The sequence below is a fragment of the Cucurbita moschata genome, unplaced genomic scaffold (assembly GCF_002738365.1).
Source record: "Cucurbita moschata cultivar Rifu unplaced genomic scaffold, Cmos_1.0 Cmo_Scf00004, whole genome shotgun sequence".
Taxonomy (NCBI): domain Eukaryota; kingdom Viridiplantae; phylum Streptophyta; class Magnoliopsida; order Cucurbitales; family Cucurbitaceae; genus Cucurbita; species Cucurbita moschata.
This window is the reverse complement of record NW_019268520.1, coordinates 4,029,200-4,055,694: the sequence shown is the minus strand read 5'-3', so window position 1 is coordinate 4,055,694 and position 26,495 is coordinate 4,029,200. Positions and strand designations below refer to the sequence as shown.

The following is a 26,495-nucleotide window of genomic DNA, read 5'->3' as shown; positions in this document are numbered from 1 at the left end:
ATAGGTGCATTGAATAATAATGCTATTTCCGTAGTTAAAATAGGCTAAATCTCGTGTCTCATTTCCATCAATGGTAGGTTAGTGAGATAGCAATGGCAGGTTGAAGATGGAAAGGGCGAGGGATATATAAATCTTCAGTTTCACTGTATTTCTCATTGTAAAAAATGGGTTCTTGTTCGTTTCTCAACTGAACACTCAAATTCTTTCCTTTTCGTGTTAGTTCTAATTCAGTTGCAGTAGAGATCGAAGAACACCCAACTCCACATTCAACTCCTTTTTCCATTTCCACACTCAAAACCCCCATGTTTGAAGCGTTTTCTTTGTGGGCAATCCGATTCTTGAGGTGAAATGAAGAAATTGAGGAGTTATTATATGCATTTCAGACACCCACCGAACATGGAGCGGCGATGGATCTTCCTCTTGGCAATAGGCTCCATGGTATCTCTGTTCCTTCTGTTTCTTTCATTGATGACCTCGCCGGGAGGAACTTCTCTGTTTCCGTTTTACAAATCGCTGGCTGTTTCTAGTTCGTTCTTTGTTGAATCGAAGCTTCATCCGGTTCCAGTTTCATCGCTCCCTCCGCCGCCGCGATTCGCGTACCTAATTTCGGGTTCAATCGGAGAGGGCAACATGTTGAAACGGACGCTTGAAGCTTTGTATCATCCGATTAATCGGTATGTTTTGCATTTGGACCTCGAATCGCCGCCGGAGGAGCGGCTGGATCTGCAAAATTATGTCCAGAATCATTCCATTTTTAACAAATTTAGGAATGTTAAGGTCATCACTAAGGCTAATCTTGTTACCTATCGAGGTCCGACTATGGTGGCCACTACATTGCACGCCGCCGCGATTTTGCTCCGAGAAGGTGGCGATTGGGATTGGTTTATTAACCTCAGTGCTTCAGATTATCCTCTTGTTACACAAGATGGTGGGTTGTTGTTTTTTTCTTGTCTTGTTTTTGTTTGGTGGAGGTGCTGGATATGAATTGACAAATCTTATTGATGGATTTTGGACTTTTTTGCTAGATCTACTGCATACTTTTTCTTACTTGTCTCGTGATCTCAATTTCATAGATCATACAAGCAACATTGGATGGAAAGAGTAAGTGATAGGCTTCTTCTTTGGTTTTTGTGTGTTTCTTTTGATTCTTTTGGCTTGTTTTTTGTGAAGAGTTCTTATTGATATCGAGTGTTGATGTTTGTAGGAGTCAGAGGGCTAAACCAGTGATTATTGATCCAGGGTTGTACATGTCGAAGAAGGCTGATGTGTTTTGGATTACACAGCGGAGAAGTGTGCCAACAGCCTTTAAACTCTTTACTGGTAGGCTTCGAAACAATTTTCGGTTTCTTAGAACAAAAATTTGGGAAATACATGTTTGAATGACCATGGTTTATGAGTTTTTTCTTTCCTTTTTTCCTTTTATGGGTGTATCATAGTTGCTGTTGTAATCCTGTTATAGGAGCTGTCATTCAACAATTGTTTTATGCTCGTAGGTTCGATATCGATTTGTTCTGTGCTAATGACCTTCTGAGTTTGCTGGAAACTTAGCTTAGATCATCCACTTGATATTATTACATGGGCTTTGGATAATCATAACTGATGATCTTGGTATCGATTATTTGACAATTCATTAGTACGACCTTCTTTTCGTAATGAACAGAGGAGAAGAACATCAAGAACTTTTTAAGGGCCTAAATGTCATGTTTCCTTTTGCTTTCGAAGTGTCGGGGAACTATGTAACGGTTTCGTGTGGGTTGTGTTTTGATCGTCGCTCTTAAATGAGTTTCAAAACAAGGGAACTCATTTGATCATTAAGTTACTGATCTAAATAGAATTTGAAGGCCATACAAAAGTATAGGTCCGCCTTCTCATTGTATGGCATTTGAATGTCATGGTGGAAACATTTTCTTATGTTTTAAGGTTATTAGAAGTGTTGGTGGAATACCTCAAGTACTTGCTTAGAATATGACTTGGTGATGGGAACAGTTCATGTCGGAAATCTTGAGGATATTCGTTTCTTGCTTGTATGAAGCGGTAGCTTTAGAGAAAGATAAACGCTACATTGGCCTTAGGTGGATCCGTTGGGATAGAACAGGGGCATAATGCAATTTAACAGCCCAAGTCTACCGTTGACAGATATTGTCTACTTTGGTCCGTTACGTATAAAACGTGTCTATTAGGGAGAGATTTCCATACTATAAAGGAGTGTTTCGTTCCTCCAACCGATGTGGGATCTCACATGCCAAGAGTGGAACCATTGATAACATAATAAACAAAACAAAAACAGGTCGAAGGATGCGAGCATTTACGCTTTTTTCTCTTTTTGGTTAAGATTAGAGTATGGTGTTGTTTGGAGTTGCAAATATAGTGATTCTGTTCTGCATTTAACTCGTTGAATATCAATTTGCTCACGTTTTGGATGTTATTTGTTGGCATAATCATGGCCAATTCTGTATCATTTCATCTTTGCTTGAACGGATGATTTTCTTATGGGAGTTCTTTTACTGAACTCTTGCCTTATCACAGGTTCGGCTTGGATGGTGCTTTCTCGGCCCTTTATCGACTACTGCATATGGGGTTGGGAAAACCTACCTCGGATCGTCCTAATGTATTATGCAAACTTCATATCTTCTCCAGAAGGGTACTTCCACACCGTCGTCTGCAACGCTCAACAGTTCCAAAACACTACAGTGAACAGCGACCTCCATTTCATATCATGGGACAATCCTCCCAAGCAACATCCTCATCATCTCAATATCAATGACATGCAAAGAATGGTAGACAGCAATGCTCCATTTGCTAGAAAGATCGTAGGAGAAGATCCCGTTCTCGATGAAATCGACAAGAAACTTCTACACAAACGCCCCAACATGGTAGTTTCCGGTGGTTGGTGCATTGGAAGCCACGAAAATGGGACCGATCCATGCTCAATCACCGGCAATACTAATGTATTGAAACCAGGTCCTGGAGCAAAACGACTTGAAACTCTGATCAGCTCTCTATTATCGGAAGAGAACTTTCGACCTCGACAATGCAAATAAAGGAGATACATCATCATCATCGTCGTCGTCGTCATCGACAACATACTAAAAATCCCAAATGGTTTAACTCAGATCATGGAGAATCGGAAGAATCATCATATATTTTGGTGTTTGGGAAGGAAATGGCTGAAAATGTACACAACAACAACCTCTTCAGTAGGTTACTAGAAATGGTTCAGCCATATCCATTTCTCTTAGCCTTTTGTTTTCTTACAAAGCTTCTTGACAGGTTCTTTTTTCCTCAATCCCTCTGCTGCCGCCGCCGCCGCCGCCGCCGCTGTGGCAACACTTCTGTTTTTGTTCCACTGATACCTTTCCTTTGTAATACCCAAATGGATGGAAGAATTTGGGTGTGACTGACTCTTAGTTCATGAAATTTCTGCATACTGTTAGTATCAAAATTCTGTCAGAATCTTTGAAACCTCTAAATTTAGTGTTCTTATGCTCTTAGAAGTTTGATATCATAGGTTCTCTAGTCCTTACTGTTAAGGGTCTGAAGTTAATGAATAAAATGATTTTTTTTTTAATTTCAATTAATTTCAATTTTTGCCCCTAGTTTTAGTTTTTTTTAAAAAAAATCATGTATTATTATTTAAAAATAGCTGTTTGATTTTAATAAAATGATAGACAAAAATATTTATCCACCTATAGAATTTAAAAAAAAAACCAAGAATTTAATTTAAGATAAATATAAGTTAAATCCTAAAACTAAGGAAAAACTTAGGGTTCAAGTCAACTAGTTTTAGATTTCTTTCTAATTTAAGGAAACACTTTAACTTTTAACTTTAAGTAACTTGTTTAAAGATTTCTTTATTTCCATTTTTGTTTAAAAAATTATTGGATCCTCGGCTCTTATAGGGGACCTCCCCTTTTCTGACTCGGACTCTTAGGGTCAATTTCTTTCGGAGCATTCTGCACAGCCACTCATTCGTCATGACTAAATAGTCGAATTCTCTCCCTGATTCTTTTCTCCACTAAGAACCCCTTCCTAACCCGTTCGCCCAATCAATTTTATAAGATCGGCTAATTTAAAGGGGTGAATCTAGTCCGAAGTTGTTGGAACCGATCGTTTACTTTATCGAAGCTTTATTAGGGGGTCGATCTTTCCGTTTTATTTACTATTAACAAGGAAGCATTAAATTTTTAACATATTTTATACAAATGTTCCTTAAAACAAGGAATATCTTATCTACTAATTTGATTTCATTAATGTTTTAGATGATGTTAATTAACATTCATTATTAAAAAAAATTACACAATCTATAAAAAATCAAAGCCGAGGGCATTTTCGTCACTTGACAAATGTAATAGATTTATCTTTTTTTTTTTTTTTTTTTTTTTTTATTTACATCCTCATTACCTTCAATTCAGACATCTTCATTGGTTATGCAGATTGCCTTACAACAAGCAATTGAAACAATTTGTTTACTTTCTGCTTTTTTAGCATTGGGAATTCAAGCTTTAGGTTGAGGACTGGCTTGGGAATGGACTTTTCTCTCTCTCTCTCTCTTTTGCTTCGCATTTTGCATGGGGTGATAGAATTGTTTTAATACCCCCAAACTTGAACTAGTCATTGTCCTCAATGAGCATTAGTGTGGATGTGGAACCATTCTTGAAAGTAGATTGAGGTGCAGAAGCTCTTGGTTATTGTTTTTGTTAGAAAAATGATCTAAGGATGGGTGAATTATGGGAATTCTTGCTTTTTAAGAGGTATCATAATACATTGGATCCTCACCTTAACTCTATGAATACTCTTCCATTTGAGCTTTAATTTCCTTAACCTTTTTTTTTTAAGTTATATATTTTTTTACGGAAACACACCTCTCACTGTTTTATTTATCACATTGAAGCACTATNTTTTTTTTTTTTTTTTTTTTTTTTTTTTTTAATTACAATATTTAAAATAGTTATTTATCCTCAATTATTCTCTTCTGTTTCTTTGGATGAATGTTGATTGGCAGTTTCCGTTTTCTTCTTCTCGGTCTCCTCTGTTTCTGCCATTTTTGCGGCTTCACCTTCTTCCTCTGCTTTCTTCTTCTTCTTCTCTGCTTCCTCTTTCACATCCTCAAGAGCTTCAACTAATCTCTTGAAACAATCATCCGTTGTTTCACCCTCATACTTCGCATCAAATTCTCAGCCACATCCGCCGGTGTCATCTCGGCTTCCTCCAACAATTGCCCAATTTTGTGGTACGAATCATGCCACTGAACGTCCAAGTAATTCCTTGAAAGAACTTTGAAAGCTTCGAACCCACAGAAAGGCATCTCTATGTGTTTGTCCATTCTTCCCCTTCTAATCAAAGCTTCATCAAGCTTCTCCTTGTGATTGGTCGTGAAGATTATCAGCCGTTCCCCGCCGCACGCCGACCAAATTCCGTCGATGAAATTCAACAACCCAGAAAGCGTCACCTTGCTCTGTTTCTCCTCTTCTTTCTCCGCCTTCTTAACAGGGTCTTTCTTCTCCTCTGTTTCTTCCTCATCCTCTGTTTTCTTCTTCTTCCGTTGACCGGTAAGATCACGAGAGCAATCAATGTCCTCAATCACAATCATTGCTCTATTCGATACCTCAATCAATAGCTTTTTCAGCTCACTATTATCCTTAACGGATGTCAGCTCCGAATCATAAACATCATAATCCATGAAATTGGCCATGGCGGCGATCATGGTGGATTTTCCAGTCCCCGGCAGACCATACAGAAGATACCCACGTTTCCAAGCCTTACCCACTTTCTCATAATACTCTTTCCCATTCTTAAACTTGATTAAATCGTTGATAATTCCTTGCTTCTTCTCCGGATCCATAGCCAGAGTCTGAAAATTAGCAGGATGCTCAAAAGGAACATGCCTCCAATTGCTTTTATGCTACCAGTCGCTATTGGAATTGTTCATATAAAGCTTCCGTTGCCGATTCCTCTGCTCCACCGCCTTGCCCTGTTCCCTGATGTGATTAATAAAAGACCCAAGAATGGTGTCCCTGTGTCGGCGGTGGAGAGTGAGATGGTAGAATCGTTTCTCATCGGAAGAAGGGTAATGAAAAATTGGTTTACTTGTGGCCGTAGTTTTGCCGGAAGTCCACCAGATTTTGACGCCATCAAATTCATCGGGAACTTCTTCGTTATCATCCATACTGAGTATCAAAGATTAGCTATCTTTGACCGCCTCAGCTCTCAGGCGCTTGGCCTGGACGGAGCTCCGGGAGGCGAGGTAGTTCTTAATAGCGGTGAAGGCTTCACTTCGGCGGAGACGCTCGCCGGTGTACTGAGGGAAGGTGTTTGTGATGTAAGGATAAAGAGAACCAATTAGCTTGTGGGCGTGCCTATCAATTGAGCGACGAAGGTGGTATCGGAAATACTATTGGAATATTGCCCAAATGAACATGACAGCCGCCATGAATGACCCGACGTGAATCCATAGCTCCATCACCGACATAGCCGCCATTTGGGATGTTTTTTTGTTTGGAGAGGTAAACAAGGGAATGAAGAAGAGGGTAAATTGGGAAATTACAAAAAGAAAAGGACTTTAAATTTTTTAAAGTATTACTAATTAAGGCATTAGATTTTGTAATACACGTCCAATCACAATAACTATTCTAATAATAATTATATTTCCCATTCTAATATATCTTTTTATTGTAACATCACAACTTAAAATTTGTAAAATATTTAATTTAATCTCGTATTTTAATGATACTTTCTTAAATTAATTAAAATACTCTTAAATTTTTAAATATATATTTTTTAAATTAATTAAAATATTTTTAAAATTTTAAATTTTGTGCTTGTTTCAAAAGTTCCATAATAATCTTAATTTTTTTTAAATCTAAAAAATATTTGTTTGCACAAAAATGGTTAATATATTGTTTACTTTAAAAAGTTTTAAAAATAAGATTTTAATTTTTAAAAAATTCTCCTGACACTTTTTAAAAACTTCAAAATTTCCCAAACACTTTTCTAAAAATAAAAACACTCATAAACTTTAAAAGTAAATATTGAAAGGTTTGAAAATAATAGGTAAGATGTCGACAAATAGTTTTCATTCATATATTAACGGTAACAATTTTAAAATTTTTATTTATTTATTTATAAAATTTAAAGGTGAACTTTAACATCAGAGTATTTTAATTTTTTTTAAATGTTTAAGAGTATTATTGAAATTTTAAAAAATTAAAAAATATATTTTTTAAAGAAATTATAAAGATATTTTATTATTTTAACCTCATTAAAATAACAATTTAATGTAATACTATTTAATAAAATAAAATAAAAAATAAAGGTACGCATCCGTTTGTTTTAGGGTTCCTTTGTTCACACGTACAAAAAGAAACCATGTCCAAACAAGCGCGTGGAAAGGGAAATTTCTTTGACTTGTTAAGCCATCTTTGACTCGTTAATATATATATATACCGACTCTTAGAAGACATGACCCATTGACTTGACCTATCTCAATTTTCAGAAAAAGTAACATAATTTATTTTTATTTCTTAACTAATTTTCCTTTTTTTTTTCTAATATCATATATATATATATATATATAATATATCATATATATATAATATATCATATATATATATATCATATATATATAATATATATATATATATAATATATATATATATATTAGTATTTTAATTTTTAAGGTTTGCTTGTACCCTTAGTTTCTGTTATATTTTTATTTTTGAAAAATTATTAATTTATTTATTAAAATAATTAGCCTTAGCCTAGTAGATCACATCAAATTTGACTCATTACGACCACGTGGCGGCAAAATTTCCTGCTTTTTATTTCTTTGTTTAAAATAAAAAAAAAAAAAAACTCAAAATTTAATATTAAAAATGACAGTTGGATGTTGACCGATGAAGCCGCGGCGAAGCTGTTGTTCTTGTCGTGTTCTTCAGAAAAGACTTGCAAGTCAGCAGCTTAGCTCCGTCGTCCGTTCATTTAAAAACCCTTTTTCGATTAGCCTTTTGCAGAAGCCATGGCGATGACGATGGGGGAGCTCTGGACTCAAGTCGGCTCTTTGATGGCTACCCTCATGTTTGTTTGGGCAATTATTCAGCAATATTTCCCTTACCAATTCCGTGGCCATGTCCAGAGATATGCCCACAAACTCACCGGTTTTCTTTACCCTTACATCACTATCACCTTCCCTGAGTACACCGGCGAGCGTCTCCGCCGCAGTGAAGCCTTTTCCGCCATCCAAAACTACCTCGCTTCCCGAAGCTCCATCCGGGCCAACCGTATGAGAGCAGAGGCGGTCAAAGATAGCAAATCTCTGATACTCAGTATGGATGATAATGAAGAAGTTATTGACGAATTTGAAGGCGTCCAAATCTGGTGGACTTCCAGCAAAACTACGTCCAAGAATCCCTCTGTTTCTTATTACCCTTCAAACGATGAGAGACGATTCTACAAGCTCACTTTCCACCGCCGCCACAGAGACACCATTCTTGGATCTTTTATTAACCACATCATGGAACAGGGCAAGGCGGTGGAGCAGATGAATCGGCAGCGGAAGCTTTATATGAACAACGCCAAGAACGATTGGGGGCATAAAAGCAATTGGAGGCATGTTCCTTTTGAGCATCCTGCTAATTTTAAGACTCTGGCTATGGATCCCAAGAAGAAGCAAGAGATTATCAACGATTTAATCAAGTTTAAGAACGGAAAAGAGTATTATGAGAAGGTGGGTAAGGCTTGGAAACGTGGGTATCTTCTGTATGGTCCGCCGGGGACTGGGAAGTCCACCATGATCGCCGCCATGGCCAATTTCATGGAGTATGATGTGTATGATTTGGAGCTGACATCCGTTAAGGATAATAGTGAGCTGAAAAAGCTATTGATTGAGGTATCGAATAAAGCAATGATTGTGATTGAGGACATTGATTGCTCTCTTGATCTTACCGGCCAACGGAAGAAGAAGAAGAAAACAGAGGATGAGGAAGAAACAGAGGAGAAGAAAGACCCTGTTAAGAAGGCGGAGAAAGAAGAGGAAAAACAGAGCAAGGTGACACTTTCTGGGTTGTTGAATTTCATCGACGGAATTTGGTCGGCGTGCGGCGGGGAACGGCTGATAATCTTCACGACCAATCACAAGGAGAAGCTTGATGAAGCTTTGATTAGAAGGGGAAGAATGGACAAACACATAGAGATGCCATTCTGTGGGTTCGAAGCTTTCAAAGCTCTTTCGAGGAATTACTTGGATGTTGAGTGGCATGATTCGTACCACAAAATTGGGCAATTGTTAGAGGAAGCCGAGATGAGTCCGGCGGATGTGGCTGAGAATCTGATGCCGAAGTATGAGGGTGAAACAATGGATGATTGTTTCAAGAGATTGGTTGAAGCTCTTGAGGATGCGAAAGAGGAAGCTGAGAAGAAGAAGAAAGCAGAGGAAGAAGCTGAAGCCGCAAAAATGGCGGAAAAAGAGAAGGAGAAGGAGAAGGAGAAGAAGAGCAAAGATATTGAAATGAAAAGCAATGGAATTGGAGGTAAAGAAGCAAAAGAAAATGGTGAGACAGAGAAAGATGAGAAGAATTGAGGGAAATGGTGTAAGGTTATTAGTTGAATTCTGTTTTTTCTATGTAATGGGCCACAAATCTTCTATTTTCCATCCATCGTCTAACCCGCCCGCCCGGATCACCAGTTAAGGCCCCTAAATGACCGCTCAGTAATATGAAGGTAGGGGTGCAGAGATAGCAAGGAGGTTTGCCTAGAAACAGAACCCACTAGACGGGCTTGTAAACGTGATGTACGCATTTGTGTTTAACATATTGTAATCTATGACCATATGAAATACAACATGCATGATGTCATGCATTAAAAATCATGGTTAAATGAGATGATGCATATAAAACTTCTATACTTATCATGACTTTAATACGCAACCTATCGAGGCGACATGAGTGTCCAAAAATAAGCTTGAAGAGGGTTGGGTAGGGCTCAAACCATAACCTCAAAAGTTGGGGTTTCGATATGAGTTTCGACATGCAGCTCAGGAATTAAGTCTGTTTATATGAAAGAAGAACTCTCACAAATTTTGGTGTGATACTCAACGGACTATGCACGAGGTCATATATTCACTCACCAAAATGACATCCACTTGAGAAGGATTGAAAATGCCTTAAAATATACTCAACTCTCCACCACCTCTGGGCCGTGTGGCATAAGTAAGCTACCCTATCGTATGTATGTTTGTCATAGCGGGTGAGCGCTGCGAGTGAGTGTCTCAAACGTCTTCCTTTGAAAATGGTCTTTCACGTATAGTACCAGATGACACTCGTGTGTCAATATTGCACCCCAAACCATGTAATAGAGATGGAGCCGCTATTTGTAACGTATGTAGTTAATGGTTTACCATACACACACGAGAGCTCAATATAAATATTCTAGGTTTTAATATTTTTTTTAATAAAAAATATAATAAATAAATAATTTGAATGTGTTCAACCAAATATAAAATTGAGTCTTGCATTCACACCTATAAATTAAAAGGAACTTGGCGAACAAGTTCCATTCACTTATTTTTTTAGTGTTCTAGTTAATTATTTATTATACTCACAAATCTTTTAAACTAATTTTTTTTAAAAAAAGAAATAAATAAACAAAAAAAGTTTAATAAAATAAACATTAATGTCTATTTCTTTGAAAATATCAAAACATTATAATTTAATATTTAAATTTGCATTAAAAAACATTAACCTATGACATAAGCTGACCTAACTACCTAAACCAAAAATATTTTAGTATTGGATATTTAAAAGAGATTTTTTTTTTTGGATTAAAAAATGAAGAAAAATATAGTTTTTTTTTTTAATGTTCAAAGTGAAATAAATAAATTTAATCTTTATGGGTATATGAAACCATCCTTATGACGTCACAATCTTTGCATCATTTCTTTGGTCTTCTTCTTTCTCATTTTAAAATCCAATCAAATTTATTTTCCAAAAAATCCAAAATAGCAATCAAACTTTAGAGTAAATTGCAATTTTCAATTTGGGATCAAATTTTGAAATTTTAAAGTTAATGACTTAATTATGACATTTAAGTTCTTAACTTTATTCGTTTTAAAAAAACTAACACGTAGTGTTGAGTATATACATTAGCATGCTTACATGAGCATAATTTCAAGTCATATATAATAAAGACGAGCATTTGATAAGTGGGTACTATATGAAAAAAAATTTAATATAACCAACCAAGACCAATATTATTAGTTTTCTTAATGTTCCATGACCGTTCAAAGTATTAAAATTAAAATAAATATTTTGAAAAGATGTTAAAATATATTTAAATGTAAAATTGAAAGTAACACGAAGTTAAATTATTAAAAAATCCAATATTTTAATCCCTTTAATATTAAATTTGTGGAGTTTTGTTTCTTGATTTTTTAAATTCAACATTTTAACTCATTTTAGTTTTTTTTTGCTAAATTAAAAAGTAAAATAAATTTATATACATAATATTGAAATTGAAAGCTATTTATTATACATTTTGAAGTATAAAAAACATTTATTAATAATACATTTTTCAAAATTTAGAATACAAATTTGCTATTTATATATAAAATTTCCTGACTCCAATTTGACTTCTCGTTTCACTTTGGGGCCAAGTTTCCCACTACCCTTTTCTTTATTGGAGCGGTCAGCAGCCATGAAAATAAAATAAAAGAAAAAATGAGGCACTAATATTAAAGCATGACAATGGCGTGTTGAAAAATGAAGCTACGACGAAAGATGTTGGGCCATCGTCTTCTTTAAAAAAGACCTCCAAGTCTGCAGCTAAGCTTCGTCGTCCGTTCAGTAATAAAAACCCACCTCTGTTCTTCCTCCACTACTTCTCTACTGAAAACATGGTGATGACGATGGGGGAGCTGTGGACTCAAGTCGGGTCTTTAATGGCCACCGTCGTTTTTGTTTGTGCTATTATTCAGCAATATTTCCCCGTCCCACTACGTGCCCATATCGACAGATATGCCCACAAACTTACCGGTTTGCTCTACCCTTACATCACTATCACCTTCCCTGAGTACACCGGCGAGCGTCTCCGCCGAAGTGAAGCCTTTACCGCCATTCAAAACTACCTTGCTACCCGAAGCACCATCCGGGCCACGCGTATGAGAGCGGAGGCGGTCAAAAACAGCAAATCTCTGATACTCAGTATGGATGATAACGAAGAAGTGATTGACGAATACGAAGGCGTAAAAATCTGGTGGACTTCCACTAAAGTTATGCTCACCAATAAAAGCTTTTCTCGTTACCCTTCAAACGATGAGAAACGATCCTACCAGCTCACTTTCCACCGGCAGCACAGGGAGATCATTCTTGAAACTTTTATACACCACATCATGGAAGAAGGCAAGTCGGTGGAGAAGAAAAATCGGCAACGGAAGCTTTATATGAACAGCTCCAAGAACGAATGGTGGCATAAAAGCAACTGGAGGCACGTTCCTTTTGAGCATCCTGCCAAGTTTCGAACTCTGGCAATGGATCCTGAGATGAAGCAAGGGATTATAAACGATCTAATCAAGTTTAAGAACGGAAAAGAGTATTACGAGAAGGTGGGTAAGGCTTGGAAACGTGGCTATCTTCTCTACGGTCCGCCGGGTACTGGAAAGTCCACCATGATCGCTGCCATTGCCAATTTCATGGAGTATGATGTTTATGATCTCGAGCTCACGTCCGTTAAGGATAATAGTGAGTTGAAAAAGCTATTGATTGAGATATCGAACAAATCAATAATTGTGATTGAGGACATTGATTGCTCTCTTGATCTTACTGGGCAACGGAAGAAGAAGAAAACAGAGGATGAGGGAGATAAAGAGATGAAAGACCCTGTTAAGCAGGCGGAAAAAGAGGAGGAGAAACAGAGCAAGGTGACACTATCTGGATTGTTGAACTTCATAGATGGAATTTGGTCGGCATGCGGTGGGGAGAGGTTGATCATCTTCACGACCAATCACAAGGAAAAGCTTGATGAAGCTCTGATTAGAAGAGGAAGAATGGACAAACACATAGAGATGTCATACTGTAGTTTCGCGGCTTTCAAAGTTCTTTCGATGAACTACTTGGACGTTGAATGGCATGAATCGTACCACAGAATTGACCAACTGTTGAAGGAAACCGAGATGACTCCGGCAGACGTTGCTGAGAATTTGATGCCGAAATATGAGGGTGAAGAAACAGATGAGTGTTTCAAGAGATTGGTTGGAGCTCTTGAGACTGCGAAAGAGGAAGCTAAGAAGAAGGCAGAGGAGGAAGCGGAAGCAGCAAAAAAGGCAGAAAAAGAGAAGGAAGCGGAAGCAGCAAAAAGGGCAGAAAAAGAGAAGGAAGAGAAGGAAGCGGCGGCGAAAAAGGATGAAGAATCATCAATCTACACCGCCGAAAATAATGGAATTAAATGCAACGGAGTTGCAACCAAAGAAGCAAAAGAAAATGGTCACATGGAGAACGATCAGAACAGTTGAAACATGGCAATACAGGGCAATGCATATTTTAATTAATTAGGCTAAAGTTAAAGGTGTGTGAATATGGATTCCTAGGATAAGTGGTTTGGCCCGTTATCTGGGGCATATGCTTGTTGTATAAATTGATGTAACATAATATCTACGTTGATAGCTCCTGTTGCCATTGATTCTTTGTTATAGGGATAACTGATTCCATGGAAGCTTACAGAATCTTATTTAATGGCTGACCAAAATAAAAGATATAATTAAATCAGAAGGGAAATGAAATAAGGAAACGAAACGAGACGAGTGAAATGTGAGTAAAAGGGTGTCGTTTCAAAGACATGATCAACGACCTTTTTTTCTCAAACACTTCGACAGGTACCAAAAACCCTCAGCTGCAATGCTGAAACTATGAACCGTGCTTGAAAACTTTTGTTGATAAAACGGATATGATTACCTTCGACAGCATGTATCTTTAGCCTTTTGTGGTGAGCGAATACAGGATTTTCATAACAAGATCAAACAGAAATAGAGTAAACCATGCGAGTCTGGTTGGGATTTCTATTTCTAGTGAAGCTCGCTGTTGAAGTCACAAGTTTAAGTCGAGTCTGTTTAAATTGAGACTCCAAAAATTAAAGGATAAATCAGAAAATTAGGTTCAGAGTACTCCAAATTAAAGGATTAATCAGAAACTTAGGCTCAGAATATGAATATTCATTCTCATCGACTTTTCTTTCCGATAAAAGAAAAATCTCTGAAGTCTGACATGTGAATTTTATTCATAATTCATCACCGCAGAAGAAGCGGAAAAACACCTAAGCAATTGCAACAAACGCAAGAACCAATGGCGACACGCAATTACACTAATCACAAAGAAAAACACTCTGTAGCGGAAGCTCTCATTGCGTTTCAGTAGATCTCTACAGAAGTTTCAACTTCAGAATAGCGTATATTGCCCGATAAGGCATGTAATCACAGAGCAACCGCTACAGAAAAACGCATATCTTGTAGAAAAAACATCAGAGAAAAAACAAAACAGGTGGAAGCAAATTAGGAGTTGAAAACAGCTGCGATTTAATCCAAAACGCGGACAAACACAAAATTCTCATCAAATCTCCAGAATCACTGATTCAAATACTCGAACAAACAAGTAAACATGTAAAGAAAGATAGCCAAATCAACAGAAATACCAAGAATCATAGATTTGGAATGTATTTTCCATTCATATTGCAGCAGATTTTATCTCATCACTTTATTCAAGTAACAAAGAATAACAAACAAACTCATAGAGAGGTCATCAAAGAGATGTTGTGCAGCCAGTAGAGACAGAAGTGGAAGAGAGACCGCGAAATGTGAACTTGGAGGCGCATTTTTATAGGTCTAATTTAACCGCTAGTTGAGAAACCCTAGACAGGATCAGAACAAGGTTCTGCCCTTTTGGGCCGTCGGCCCAACCAAACTAAGGGTCCAAAAACTAATAGATTAGTCGTTAGTTAAAATATATATATTTGATTTTATTATTCCCTTGAAAATAATAAACGACATCGTTTTGGCCACCATTTCAACAAATGAAGATCTATGACCTAGGAATTCACGAAACCTTGGCAAATCGGCGACCTAAACAAAGTTATAGGTTATTATAACTTATTATTATTTTCTAGTCATAACATTTTAAACAATTATAATATGTCGCTTATTTTTTTTTTCAATTTGAATATAATTTAAATTAGTTAAAATATTTTGGTTTTCGAGTTGGTTTGATTTTATTAGTTCATGTTATTGAAAAAACAAAATAAAATTTAAAAATTAAGAAAAAATAATTTTTATTAATTTTTTAAATTCCACAAATGAAAATTAGACCAAAAGAATTAGAAAAAATAAATAAATATAAATTTTAAAAAATAGAAAGGAAAAAAAATTATCAAATATAGAAAAATCTTGGCACTCACCAGCAGCCAAAGCACAAATAATTAATTTTTATTTTAAAAAATTGATTTTCCGAGGCGTACAAGTTAACATAGAAAGATCGGTGACTCCAAGGACGACTTGTCGGCTTCTGAGATCTCGGCGCCACCTTTGCTCTTTGGTCTCTTAAGCCAAACGACTTGTCGTTTTCATAACTTCCGCCCTCTTTTTATTATAAATGTATTGTATTCATAGTTCAACTTCTAAAAACAAAGCTACTTGCTTCAAACTCCTCCAACAATGGTGGAAGCAAAAGATCAGCATGGTGCGATGAACAACAATACCTTTCCAACCATTGATCGTTGTTCATCCATTGGTCGGGAGAAGCACACGGTCGTCGCCGACATGGATGGGACATTGCTTTGTGGGCGTAGCTCTTTCCCTTACTTCGCCCTTATCGCCTTTGAGGCCGGTGGCGTCTTGAGGCTTTTGTTTTTACTCTTAGCCTCTCCGATCGCTGGAATTTTGTACTACTTCATTTGCGAGTCAGCTGGTATTCGTGTCCTTATTTTTGCAACTTTCGTTGGAATGAAGGTAAACTAAATCATTCGATAGTAATTAAATATTTAATAAATTTTAAACTTCAAATTAAAAAATTAGAATAAAAATGGATAAAATAGAAAATTTAATTTAAAAAGTAATTTTCTTCAAATTAATTAATTTTTTAATAAAACTAAATTTGAAAACTATTTGGAAATAGATTTACTTTGATGCGTTAAAAGTTTAATTATTATTAAAATTCAAAACTTTAATTGATTATCTCAACAAAGGTTTCCGACATCGAGTCGGTGGCGCGTGCGGTTCTACCAAAGTTCTATGCACATGACTTGCACGTGGAGACTTGGAGGGTATTTTCGTCATGTGGAAAACGGTGCGTTTTAACCGCAAACCCAAGAATCATGGTAGAACCATTTCTGAAGGAGTTCTTGGGCGCTGACGTAGTCATCGGAACTGAAATTCACACAATCGGCCGGCGAGCCACCGGCTTGATTCAAAGTCCTGGAATCATAGTGGGAAAAAACAAGGCTACGGCGGTGGGAGAAATCCCAACGCCGGATATTGGGATCGGTGACCGGAAAACTGATTACCCCTTTATGAAGCTCTGCAAAGAGGGGTATGTGGTTCCGGCGAAGCAGGAGGTTAAGCCGGTCACCGTCGATAAATTGCCTAAACCAATCGTGTTCCATGATGGGCGACTGGTTCAAAAGCCGACGCCGTTAATGGCGATGGTTTTAGTTCTATGGATTCCAGTCGGGTTTGTTCTTGCCTGCTTGCGGATTGCTGCCGGTTCTCTCCTTCCGATGCCGATTGTGTACTATGCCTTTTGGGCTCTTGGCGTTCGGGTCAAAATCAACGGTACACCACCACCACCGGTGAAGAAATCCACCGGCCAAACCGGCGTCCTCTTCATTTGTTCTCATCGAACCCTTCTCGATCCAATCTTCCTCTCAACCGCTCTCGGCCGTCCAATCCCCGCCGTGACATACTCAATCTCCCGCCTCTCGGAGATCATTTCTCCCATCAAAACCGTCCGCCTGAGTCGCGACCGAGCGGCCGACGCCGCAATGATCAAGAACTTACTCCAAGAAGGCGACTTAGCAATTTGCCCAGAAGGGACGACATGTCGGGAGCCATTCCTGCTCCGATTCTCAGCATTGTTCGCAGAGCTAACAGACGAGATCGTTCCAGTGGCGATGTCGAACCGAATGAGCATGTTCCACGGGACGACAGCGAGAGGGTGGAAAGGGATGGACCCGTTTTACTTCTTCATGAACCCAAGTCCGGTCTACGAAGTGACGTTTTTGAACAAATTGCCATACAAACTCAGCTGCGGCGGAGGCGGGAAATCGAGCCACGAGGTGGCGAATTACATTCAGAGGATGATTGCTGCAACGCTGTCGTATAAGTGCACTAACTTCACCAGAAAAGACAAGTACAGAGCTCTCGCCGGAAACGATGGCGTCGTTGTCGAGAAATCGAAGGTTGAGTCCACAAAGATAATGGGCTGCTAGAGATTCGAGACAAAAACTTCAATTATGTGTGTAGCACGATAAAATTCAAGAATTGTGTGAAAAAAATTTACAAAATTAGAAAGTTTTAAATTTTACAAACTATCAAGCTGGAAAATTTTTATTTGGATAATTTCTATCCGATCGCCAGTCGAAATTACTCTTAGACAACAAGAACACACAGCATACGACACCCGACTCGACCAGCTATCATGGGAGCTGTCCAGTGATAGAGGGCGAGAAGTGGTCTGCAACAAAATGGGTTCACATCCTTAGTTCTTCTATTCAATTGATGTGGTACCTCACAAAAACGCACCCGAGTGATCGAGCAGTTCAATAGATAGTGTCTTGACGCTATAGTCTTGACCATATATTGGCTTGGCCAACTCCAACATCTCGTTTTTGCTCGATTTTCTTCGTTTCTCTTTAATTCTTATAGCTCTTTTCACCTCGACTAGACTAGCTTGGCCTACAGCCTCATCCCTAGTCTAATGTCTATGACAATTCCATTCTATCTTGGTTCCTATTTTTCATCGACACATGTGTCACTGAGTGTTCGGCAGCTATGTTTACCCTGGCTGGTGTTAAAGCTCCTCTTCCCATGAAGTTCTTGAGTTCCTCAGCCAATGCTAAGGTCGATGTCTTCTAGTAAGGCTAATAGTCTCCTAGACCGTTGTATCGATTGGCCGAAAGGACTTATACGCCATAGTCTTTCTTTTCCTCCCAACCCACAAGCTAGAAATGGCATAAACCAAAATTTAGAATAGGAATTAAGTCCATAAATGAAAGAATCACTCACTTTGAGCCTTGAATAGAATGCACTTGGGGCCAACCTGATGAGAGAGAGAGAGGAAAAGAATCATGCAGTAATGGTTCATTGGGAGCTCTGTTTCCATGCATTTCATGCCTTAAAGATCACTTCTTAAACATTCACTTTTCCCCTCTTAAAAAATGACTAAAACTATAGCTTCCAATTGCATCACCATTACATACTAAAGCTTTTACCCTCAAATCTCCCTCTCATCACCATTGTTGCAGGATGGGGAAGCCTCCTTGCTGTGATAAGTCCAATGTTAAAAGAGGGCTTTGGACTGCAGAGGAAGATGCCAAAATCCTTGCTTATGTTTCCAACCATGGAGTTGGGAATTGGACTCTGGTTCCCAAGAAAGCAGGTTTCTCTCTGTTCTTTCTCTTGCTTTGTTTCTTTTGTTGTCTAACAATGAAGGAATTTGAATGAATATGGCTCGTTTTTTCAAAGGGCTGAATCGATGTGGGAAGAGTTGTAGACTGAGATGGACTAATTACCTTAGGCCTGATCTCAGGCACGACAGCTTCACTCCTCAAGAAGAAGACCTCATTATCAAACTCCATCAAGCCATTGGAAGCAGGTCCTTTTCTCACTTCCCTTTCGTTTTCGGATATTTGACTTATGGGTTAGATTTAAATAGTCTAAGCTTTTGAGGTCGACTTTGTTGAAGATTGTTGGGAGGGAGTCCCACATTAGCTAATTAAGGGGATGATCATGAGTTTAGAAGTAAGGAAAACTAAAAGCAAACCCATGAGAGCTTATGCCCAAAGTGGACTACATCATACCATTGTAAAGATCCATGATTCCTAACATGGTATCAGAGTCATGCCCTTAACTTACAAACAGAGATGTTGGGACCCTCGAAAGTGTAGTCAAAAGTGACTCAAGTATCAAACAAAGGATGTACTTTGTTCGAAGGTTCCATAAATCTCAGGGGAGACTTTATGGTGTACTTTTTTCGAGGAGATTATTATTGAGAATTGTTGGGAAGGAGTCCCACGTTGGCTAATCAAGAGGATGATCGTGGGTTTATAAGTAAGGAATACATCTCTATTTGGATAATATCATACCATTGTGGAGAGTTATGGTTCCTAATAGACTTTGCGACGTTACTTTTTTGTGTATAATGCCTAACTTTACCTCGTATCTATGTGACGTTCACATTTAAACTCTACTCCAAATAGTCATTATACTAATGCATATAACGCTAATACTTATATACCAAGGATCTTTCTCGACACACAAACCAAAAATAGATTATAAATCAGCTCAAGACTTTCCAATTCAAAGAACATCCTCGTTATCTACGAAACAAAAATGGTGATCCAATTCAAGCTATATAAGGGAAGAAACATTACCATGTTATTGAGTACTTGAAGATGAATAACACACAATCTCTGTCTCTGTCTCCATTGATTAGTGCAGGTGGTCTGTAATAGCAAAGCAGCTGCCAGGAAGAACAGACAACGATGTAAAAAATTACTGGAACACAAAGCTGAGAAAAAAGCTTTCAAAAATGGGAATAGATCCAATAACTCACAAGCCCTTTTCTCAGATCCTGTTTGACTATGGATCCATAAGCAGCCTCCCAGCCACGCCCAAACCCCCCCTGATAGGCCCCTTCAACAAAACCTTGAACCCAACAACAACAACAACAATGGCCAAAACCCAGCAACCATTTTCTTCAGGGGCCTATTTGGGACAGCAATTTCAGTTTCAGACCCCAAAGAAACCACAGTTTTTCAATGAACAACCGACAACCTCGTCTTGTTCATCGTCCTCCATCAATGGCGGTGAAGGCTTGTTCCATTTTGCTGCTTCTTCGTCGTGTTGTTCGGAGCAGCGTAATGGGATTGAGCCCTTTTCGCAGCAATGTGAAGGGTCTTCTTCCGATTCGTCTTTCGATTCGTTTGTGGATGCCTTGTTGGTGCAGGATTGTGAGATTAAGGGCTCGTTTCCGGAGATTTTGGATGGGTGTTTTGATTATTGAGGAATTTGGTTTTTTTTTTTGTTTAGTACTACAAATCGTGGCGGATAAAAATAAATGTCGTTGGTTGAATAAATTTGCTGACAGATTATCTTAAAAAATAATGAGTTCTTAGTGTTATTTCATTTCCGAGTTGATTGCCTAATAGAAGTATAAATTAATTTTAAGATTTATTTAAATTATGAAATAATAAGATTTATTGGATGTACATGAACTAAATCGAGATCGGAGTTTAAAAATGTGATGTCACGTTAGTTCATGAGAAAACAAAATACCATTTGTAATGGTATGGAAATTAGAACAAAACGCTATTTATAAGAGTATGAAAACCTATGAAAACCTTCCCCACGTATTTTAAAGCTTTGAGGGAAAGCCTAAAAAGAATCATATTTGCTAGCGGTGGGCCTGAGCCGTTACAAATGGTATCAGAGCCAGGTTACAGACGATGTGTCAGCCTTCTCGCTAGTCCCAAAGGGGGTGGATTTGGTAGGGGTCCCACATCAATTGGAGAAAGGAACGAGTGCGAGCGAGGACGGCTCCAAAGGGGGTGGATTGTGATGTCCTACCTGATTGAGGAGAAGAACATAACACCCTTTATAGTGGTCCGGAAGCCAGAACAAAACATCATTTGTAAAGGTGTGGGTACGTATGGAAACGTCCTCTTAACAAATTCATTTTATAAAAAAGTGTGAAAAAATACTCTTTTTTGGACGTTGGTTGATTAGTCATATTCATTAGTTGTATAGATGGGTCATGGGGTCAATTCAATGTAGACTACACATTGAACGTAGATCCACCTTCCATATTCAATTTAATTAATTTTTCGATTGGAATGCTTAAATATCGGACCATTAAAAATTAAAGAGAAAATTAATGAAAATTTAATCTTTAACCCCGGTTAATGAATTTTTACTATTAAATTATTAAAGTCTCCCACAGTCGGTAGATATTGTTTGTTTTAATTTAGGTATCTCCATCAGTCTCACAGTTTTAAAATTCGTTGATTTGAATGAGCCATCCATCTTAAATAAATCAAATAGGCCTTATTTCTTAAAAATATGATTTATAAGTATCCCATGATTTGAATGAAAAGTAAGTGGAAAAAATGAAATGACTACGAAACAAATTGAGAGAGAAGGATGAATGTAAGATGTCCATGTTTTGGGACACATTTGGTGACTATGAAACAAAACCATACACTACATTACAAATGGCAATTTGGAATCAGAACAGATATTATTACCTAACCAATAGTACATTTTTATCGTGATTAAGATATTAATTATCATATTAAAGAGTTAGATGATATCGATCTCTCATCCATCCAAAATATTACATTAAAAAAATAGAGTTGAGTTCATTTGTTTACAAAATATGCTTCGACTAAGAAGCTAGATCGATTTTCTCATCTTAAAAAAGTTATATAAAGAAAAAACAAATTACCCAACTTTCAAAAATTGCTTTTGTTTTTTTTATTAACATATTTGAGTCTCTAATATTTAAATATTTCTTAATTCAATCCCTATTATTGATTATGTATTAAAATATGAAAGTTTCATAAAAATTGGTTAATGATATTTAGTGAACTTGCAAAAATTAAAAGCTTATCTAAAAGGATTTCTAGAATTTTTTGGAAAAATGAAAAACTTTCATAACCATCTTAGATAACACTATCTTCTTCGCCACGACGTTTCAACTTTCATTGATCATGATCGAACTAAATTAAAGAAACACTTGTATTATTAGAACTAAAACATCCAAGGAAGTGAGAGAGGTTGTTTGGTTAGAGTAATATTATCTTTGCACGGTTCCCAACTTGCCATATATATTTAGAGATGTTTACAAACCAAGACGACAATAAAGAAGACTTCACGATCAATTCACATATAGTTTGAGTTGAGTTCTCCAATTATTGAATTGAATTAGATTCAAATAACTGAAATTTTTATGTGTTAATTTTACCTAACATATAAATACAAATATATATATATATATATATATATATATATATATATATATATATATATATGTGTGTGTGTGTGTGTGTGTGGTTGAAATGAACATTATCAAATGACATCAAAAGTAAATTCATGCAAAATGGTATGCTTAACTTTTTATAGTCAAATTGATTTACTTGACTTGTTCTAGTAAATATCTACACAAATAAATACTTGAAAATGGATGAAATTTAATGACTATTCTAAAATTTAGAGATTATACCCGGAAAAAAATTGAGAAAAAAAAAATTAAAACCCGTAATATTTTACTAAATATCAAACCTTCCAACAACTATAATTAAATATGGATCAATTAATTAAGGTCAAAAAGAGCACTTCAATAATATTTGACAGGACCATTATAGAACTTGCTTTTGGTGGCTTGCAGCTCCCTAAGATCATAACTTTTTCCATCACCATACACAAATCATAATGGAGGAAAAAAAAAAAAAGTGACTGATTATTTGAGGACATAATTCACCTAATTCTGATGATTGGTAATTATTCATCGATCCTTCGAGTAAGAACGCTTTTTTTTAAATAAAAAAAAAAAGAAAGGAAAAAAAAAAACTATGATGGTGACTTAATTTTTCCAACTCAATTAGAGTTGGATAAGTGTTCATCCTTTGCTGGATCTTCTCATTTGAATAATTATTTGGAAGAAAAATAGGGAGGGAGCTCGCCATTCTCACCAAACTAACTCTTATGCAAACCATAAATCTGTAAATTAATTAAAGGCAATGTAAATAATAGCACAAACTAAACAAATGACTCACCGCTGTTCGAGCATAAGCGCCCTCTTGCTATCTCCATGTGCGAAGCATTGTCTTAGCTTTCTCTGGCCAAGATCACTCCCACACCAATAGCATTCGTGATCGGTCACAAACCCACAAAATTATAAGGTAAAACATTTATAGTTTATCAATTAGACATGTTTATCTGAATTCTACATATTTCGAGATCTTACCAATTACATAAATAAAAGTTTCTAAAAGTCCACATTAACCACAAACATAGAACTACCCAAAGCCCGAGTTAGCAAATACTTGCGAGAAACTCTAAGAATGAGATGTAATCTTACAAAAGATACGCGAGCAAAGCATACAGTTGTGAATAGAAAGATGGAAGCAAAAGAAAGATGAAGAAAAGGGAGGGAATTGGATTATTTATTAGGGTCAGGGACACAAAACAAATATAAATTTTGACGTTATTAAAAGGAAAATTAATCCACAAGACAGACGTGACTCCCACTACCTAACAGCTCTCTACCTATCCTATGTAATATATATTTAATCAAAATCCTTTCTCCTAATATCATATCATATCATAACACATTGTGAGGCTTATATCTCTTTAAAGTTCCTTTCACTACTCGCTGTCTTTCCTTCAACCAACACCCATCAAATTATACACACTATTTCTCTCTCTCCGAACCACCTTTGACTTCTACCCTCTCTCTAGAAGTTGCCGCCTGCAGTTTCATTGTTGAACCCCAATTGGGTTCCTTTTCAAATCTCCTTTCTCTCTCTCTACTGCATAGAATTGGGCGGTAAGCACGAAGGTTTGTGAGGAATTATTTGCTCCTCATTGAATTGTAGAAGAGGGTGGTCAAAGTCAGAGAAAAGGGAAGAAATTATTGCCACCCTAAAGCTTTTGGGAATTGTTAAGCTATATGGAGAACAATATTAAGAGTGGAATGATCAGCTCATATGAACTTGAACAGTACCAGAGATTTTCTTATTCAAAGTAATGGAAGGGGAGAGCCATAAGTCCAAATCCAGTAGGTTCCGCAAGTACTGGTTCACTGCTGGAAAGCATAAGAGACCTGACCCATGTTGTCCCAGCAATGAAATTTCTGGTTTGTTTTGTCATATGTTTGTTGATTTTGTTTCGGTTAATTTCCATTTCAACTTACTGAGGTTTTGTTGCAGATGGAGATGACTACGAAAGTGAAAACTTTCTGGAGAAGGTCCTTTCTCGGTCGGTGGATATGGCTCCGTACAAATTAGCCAATGAATTAAGGTGGCCAAAGGAATTAAAAGTTTTTTGAGTCATAATTTCTCTATGATAATTTTCTTAACTTTTAATCTGGAATCGATTGTCCTCAATTGAATCAGAATCTTTGTGGGTACTTGGAATGTCGCCGGAAGATCGCCGATCGGAAGCTTGGCCGTCGATTTAGACGATTGGCTCAATCTCAAAGATACTGCAGATTTATACGTTCTTGGGTATGTTGTTTAGATCCAAAAAGAAAACAGAGCTCTTTTCTTTTTTTGAACAATTGGGCACTAAGTTTCGACTGGGTTTGTTTCTTTCTCTGTTTTTGGAAGGAAGATTTCAAGAGATTGTACCGTTACAAACAAGGACAGTAGTCGGAGCGGAGGACACAACCAAAGCAACAAACTGGAACTTACTGATCGGAAAAATTCTAAACGACAAATACGGATGCCCATGGCTAACGCCAATGATGACGAACACAGCCACCGGCGACGAGGATTACAAAAGAAACAAAGACTCTAAAAGGCCGAGGAGTTTCGCAGGCGGCGATCAAACTCCGATCAAATTTCCGGGGAGAATTCCGGCGAACAGGGTCATGGGCGGGAGCAGATACGTATTGTTGGCAAGCAAGAAGATGGTGGGAGTGTTTATAAGCGTATGGATAAAGAGAGATCTGGTGAGGAAATATTACATATCCAATGTGAAAGTTTGTTCGGTGGCCTGTGGAATAATGGGTTACTTGGGGAATAAAGGGTCGGTTTCGGTGAGTATGTCGATTGAAGGGACAAGTTTTTGCTTTGTGGCTGCCCATTTGGCTTCCGGGGAGAAAAAGGGGGACGAGCGGCGGAGGAACCGCCAGGTGTCTGAGATATTCCGGCGAACTTTTTTCGCCAGAACGCCTAAAGATGATTGCTATCCAAATCCACGTCCTCCACCTCTCACCATCTTAGGACATGAGTAAGTGGGTGTTTTTAATTTCTTTGTCGTCGCTATTAAATGAAAAAGGCCAACGTTACAGTGATTGTACACAGTCGTTGTACGTCCAACATAATTTTTCTTCAGATTTAAGGCAATGTTAGAATAGAGAGGTTAAAGTTCTAGAATAGATAATTAAACTTTTAGAGTAAATTACCCATTTGTCCTTGGTGGTTTGGAGTTAGTTTTAAGAAAAGGGCTTTCTAGAAAGCATAAACTTTTCAAAAGATTGAAACATGCTTAGCCTAGGAAAGCAATAGATAGTAGTGTTATGATGGAAAGTTAAAATTGACGTAAATTTTGGATTTGTGTGCTGTGGAACAGTCAAATATTTTGGTTTGGGGATCTGAACTATAGGCTGTATTTAGAGGACAGTTTTGCGAGGCAATTGATAAAGGAACAAGAGTGGGAAGCATTGCAAGAGTTTGATCAGCTACGGAAAGAGCAAGAAGCTGGTGGGGTATTTCAGGGATGGAGAGAAGGGAACATAGAGTTTGCTCCTACCTACAAGTATTCTTCATCAAATTGCAATCGCTATTCAGGTGGTCCTCTGAGAAGAACAGGAGAGAAGCAAAGAACTCCAGCATGGTACTATTTCATCATCTAACACACAATTTACTCTATTCTCTCTCTCTCTCTCTCTAAAAGCTTATGAAGCCCTAGGGTTTAGGGTTTATGAAGTCCTTGATATCTCTAAAAGCATGGTACTATACTCTAAAAGCATATAGGATTCTTGAGTACAGAGTCCATGAAGTCCTTCAGTTTTCAATTAATTTCCAAGATATTGGACAAAAGAAAAAAACAGATATATAGATTGTTTAAGCTCTCCTATCTATTCTCGAGGATTCTAGAGTAGAGGGTCCATGGAGTCCTTCAGTTTTCAATTAACTCTCTTATCTATTCTCGAGGATTCTAGAGTAGAGGGTCCATGAAGTCCTTCAGTTTTCAATTAATTTCCAAGAAATTGGAAAACAAACAGACAGAAACAGAAAGAGAGAGATTCTGTCTATGAACTCGATGAGATGAAATCATAGGGTAGAGCGTGGATCCTTCTGTTTTGAATTAATGTCCAAGAGAGAAGGAAAAACAGAATTCACAGAGAGGGAGAGAGGGAGAGAGGGAGATGAAATAATTTCCCCAGAAACAGAAGAAAAAACAGAGAAAAAGATAGAGAGCTTAAAGAATGCTAGTAATTTACTCTTTGTTCCCCCTGAAACCTTAAAATGAAGGCCTAGACTTTTGGATTAATTCCGCCCCCTCCCCCCCCCCCCCCCCC

The 26,495-nt window shown here is 37.3% G+C and overlaps 6 protein-coding genes, 1 long non-coding RNA gene, 2 other non-coding genes and 1 pseudogene across 11 annotated transcripts in view; 6 read left to right on the top strand and 4 right to left on the bottom strand.

The window, feature by feature from the left end:
* The first annotated feature begins 23 nt into the window (after positions 1-23).
* Positions 24-3,576, top strand: LOC111441596 (beta-glucuronosyltransferase GlcAT14B-like). Of its 2 annotated transcripts, XR_002710190.1 has the most exons (5): positions 25-928; positions 1,026-1,101; positions 1,205-1,320; positions 2,527-3,189; positions 3,231-3,576. XR_002710190.1 is itself a non-coding variant. In XM_023078639.1 (4 exons), the coding sequence occupies exons 1-4, from the start codon at positions 349-351 to the stop codon at positions 3,039-3,041; spliced, it is 1,287 nt and encodes a 428-aa protein (XP_022934407.1). In that variant the 5' UTR covers positions 24-348; the 3' UTR covers positions 3,042-3,576. The 2 variants fall into 2 exon arrangements, 1 of the variants encoding a protein (XP_022934407.1); XM_023078639.1 differs by having other exon boundaries at positions 24-928; positions 2,527-3,576.
* Positions 3,577-4,317: 741 nt separating this feature from the next.
* Positions 4,318-6,595, bottom strand: LOC111441592 (annotated as a pseudogene).
* A 1,369-nt stretch (positions 6,596-7,964) lies between these two features.
* On the top strand, positions 7,965-9,875 carry LOC111441591 (AAA-ATPase ASD, mitochondrial-like). The gene has a single exon (XM_023078636.1). It carries the CDS (start codon positions 8,015-8,017, stop codon positions 9,572-9,574), a length of 1,560 nt encoding a protein of 519 aa, XP_022934404.1. The 5' UTR covers positions 7,965-8,014; the 3' UTR covers positions 9,575-9,875.
* Positions 9,876-11,841: 1,966 nt separating this feature from the next.
* LOC111441590 (AAA-ATPase At3g28580-like) lies at positions 11,842-13,731 on the top strand. Its single transcript, XM_023078635.1, has one exon. The coding sequence runs from the start codon at positions 11,885-11,887 to the stop codon at positions 13,496-13,498; it is 1,614 nt and encodes a 537-aa protein (XP_022934403.1). The 5' UTR covers positions 11,842-11,884; the 3' UTR covers positions 13,499-13,731.
* A 441-nt stretch (positions 13,732-14,172) lies between these two features.
* LOC111442483 lies at positions 14,173-14,281 on the bottom strand. The gene has a single exon (XR_002710306.1). It is a non-coding gene; the product is annotated as a small nucleolar RNA R64/Z200 family (small nucleolar RNA).
* Positions 14,282-14,374: 93 nt separating this feature from the next.
* LOC111442482 lies at positions 14,375-14,462 on the bottom strand. Its single transcript, XR_002710305.1, has one exon. It is a non-coding gene; the product is annotated as a small nucleolar RNA U54 (small nucleolar RNA).
* Positions 14,463-15,629: 1,167 nt separating this feature from the next.
* LOC111441604 (glycerol-3-phosphate 2-O-acyltransferase 6-like) lies at positions 15,630-17,563 on the top strand. Its single transcript, XM_023078654.1, has 2 exons — positions 15,630-15,979; positions 16,216-17,563. Exons 1-2 carry the CDS (start codon positions 15,686-15,688, stop codon positions 17,455-17,457), a joined length of 1,536 nt encoding a protein of 511 aa, XP_022934422.1. The 5' UTR covers positions 15,630-15,685; the 3' UTR covers positions 17,458-17,563.
* Positions 17,343-20,282, bottom strand: LOC111441607. 2 transcript variants are annotated; one of them, XR_002710194.1, is made up of 3 exons: positions 19,803-20,282; positions 19,621-19,709; positions 17,343-17,450 (listed from the first exon to the last, which is right to left on the bottom strand). It is a non-coding gene; the product is annotated as an uncharacterized LOC111441607 (long non-coding RNA). The 2 variants fall into 2 exon arrangements; XR_002710195.1 differs by having other exon boundaries at positions 17,365-17,453.
* Positions 18,196-20,252, top strand: LOC111441605 (transcription factor MYB35-like). The gene is made up of 3 exons (XM_023078656.1): positions 18,196-18,626; positions 18,713-18,842; positions 19,688-20,252. Exons 1-3 carry the CDS (start codon positions 18,494-18,496, stop codon positions 20,250-20,252), a joined length of 828 nt encoding a protein of 275 aa, XP_022934424.1. The 5' UTR covers positions 18,196-18,493.
* Positions 20,283-22,630: 2,348 nt separating the features above from the next.
* Positions 22,631-26,495, top strand: part of LOC111441593 (type IV inositol polyphosphate 5-phosphatase 6-like) — a 5,666-nt gene continuing 1,801 nt past the window's right edge. Inside the window, exons 1-5 of the mRNA XM_023078637.1 lie at positions 22,631-24,104; positions 24,178-24,268; positions 24,364-24,474; positions 24,581-25,201; positions 25,544-25,807. Coding sequence (XP_022934405.1) covers positions 23,996-24,104; positions 24,178-24,268; positions 24,364-24,474; positions 24,581-25,201; positions 25,544-25,807 — 1,196 coding nt within the window. The 5' untranslated portion in view covers positions 22,631-23,995. The remainder of the gene's footprint in view (positions 24,105-24,177; positions 24,269-24,363; positions 24,475-24,580; positions 25,202-25,543; positions 25,808-26,495) is intronic.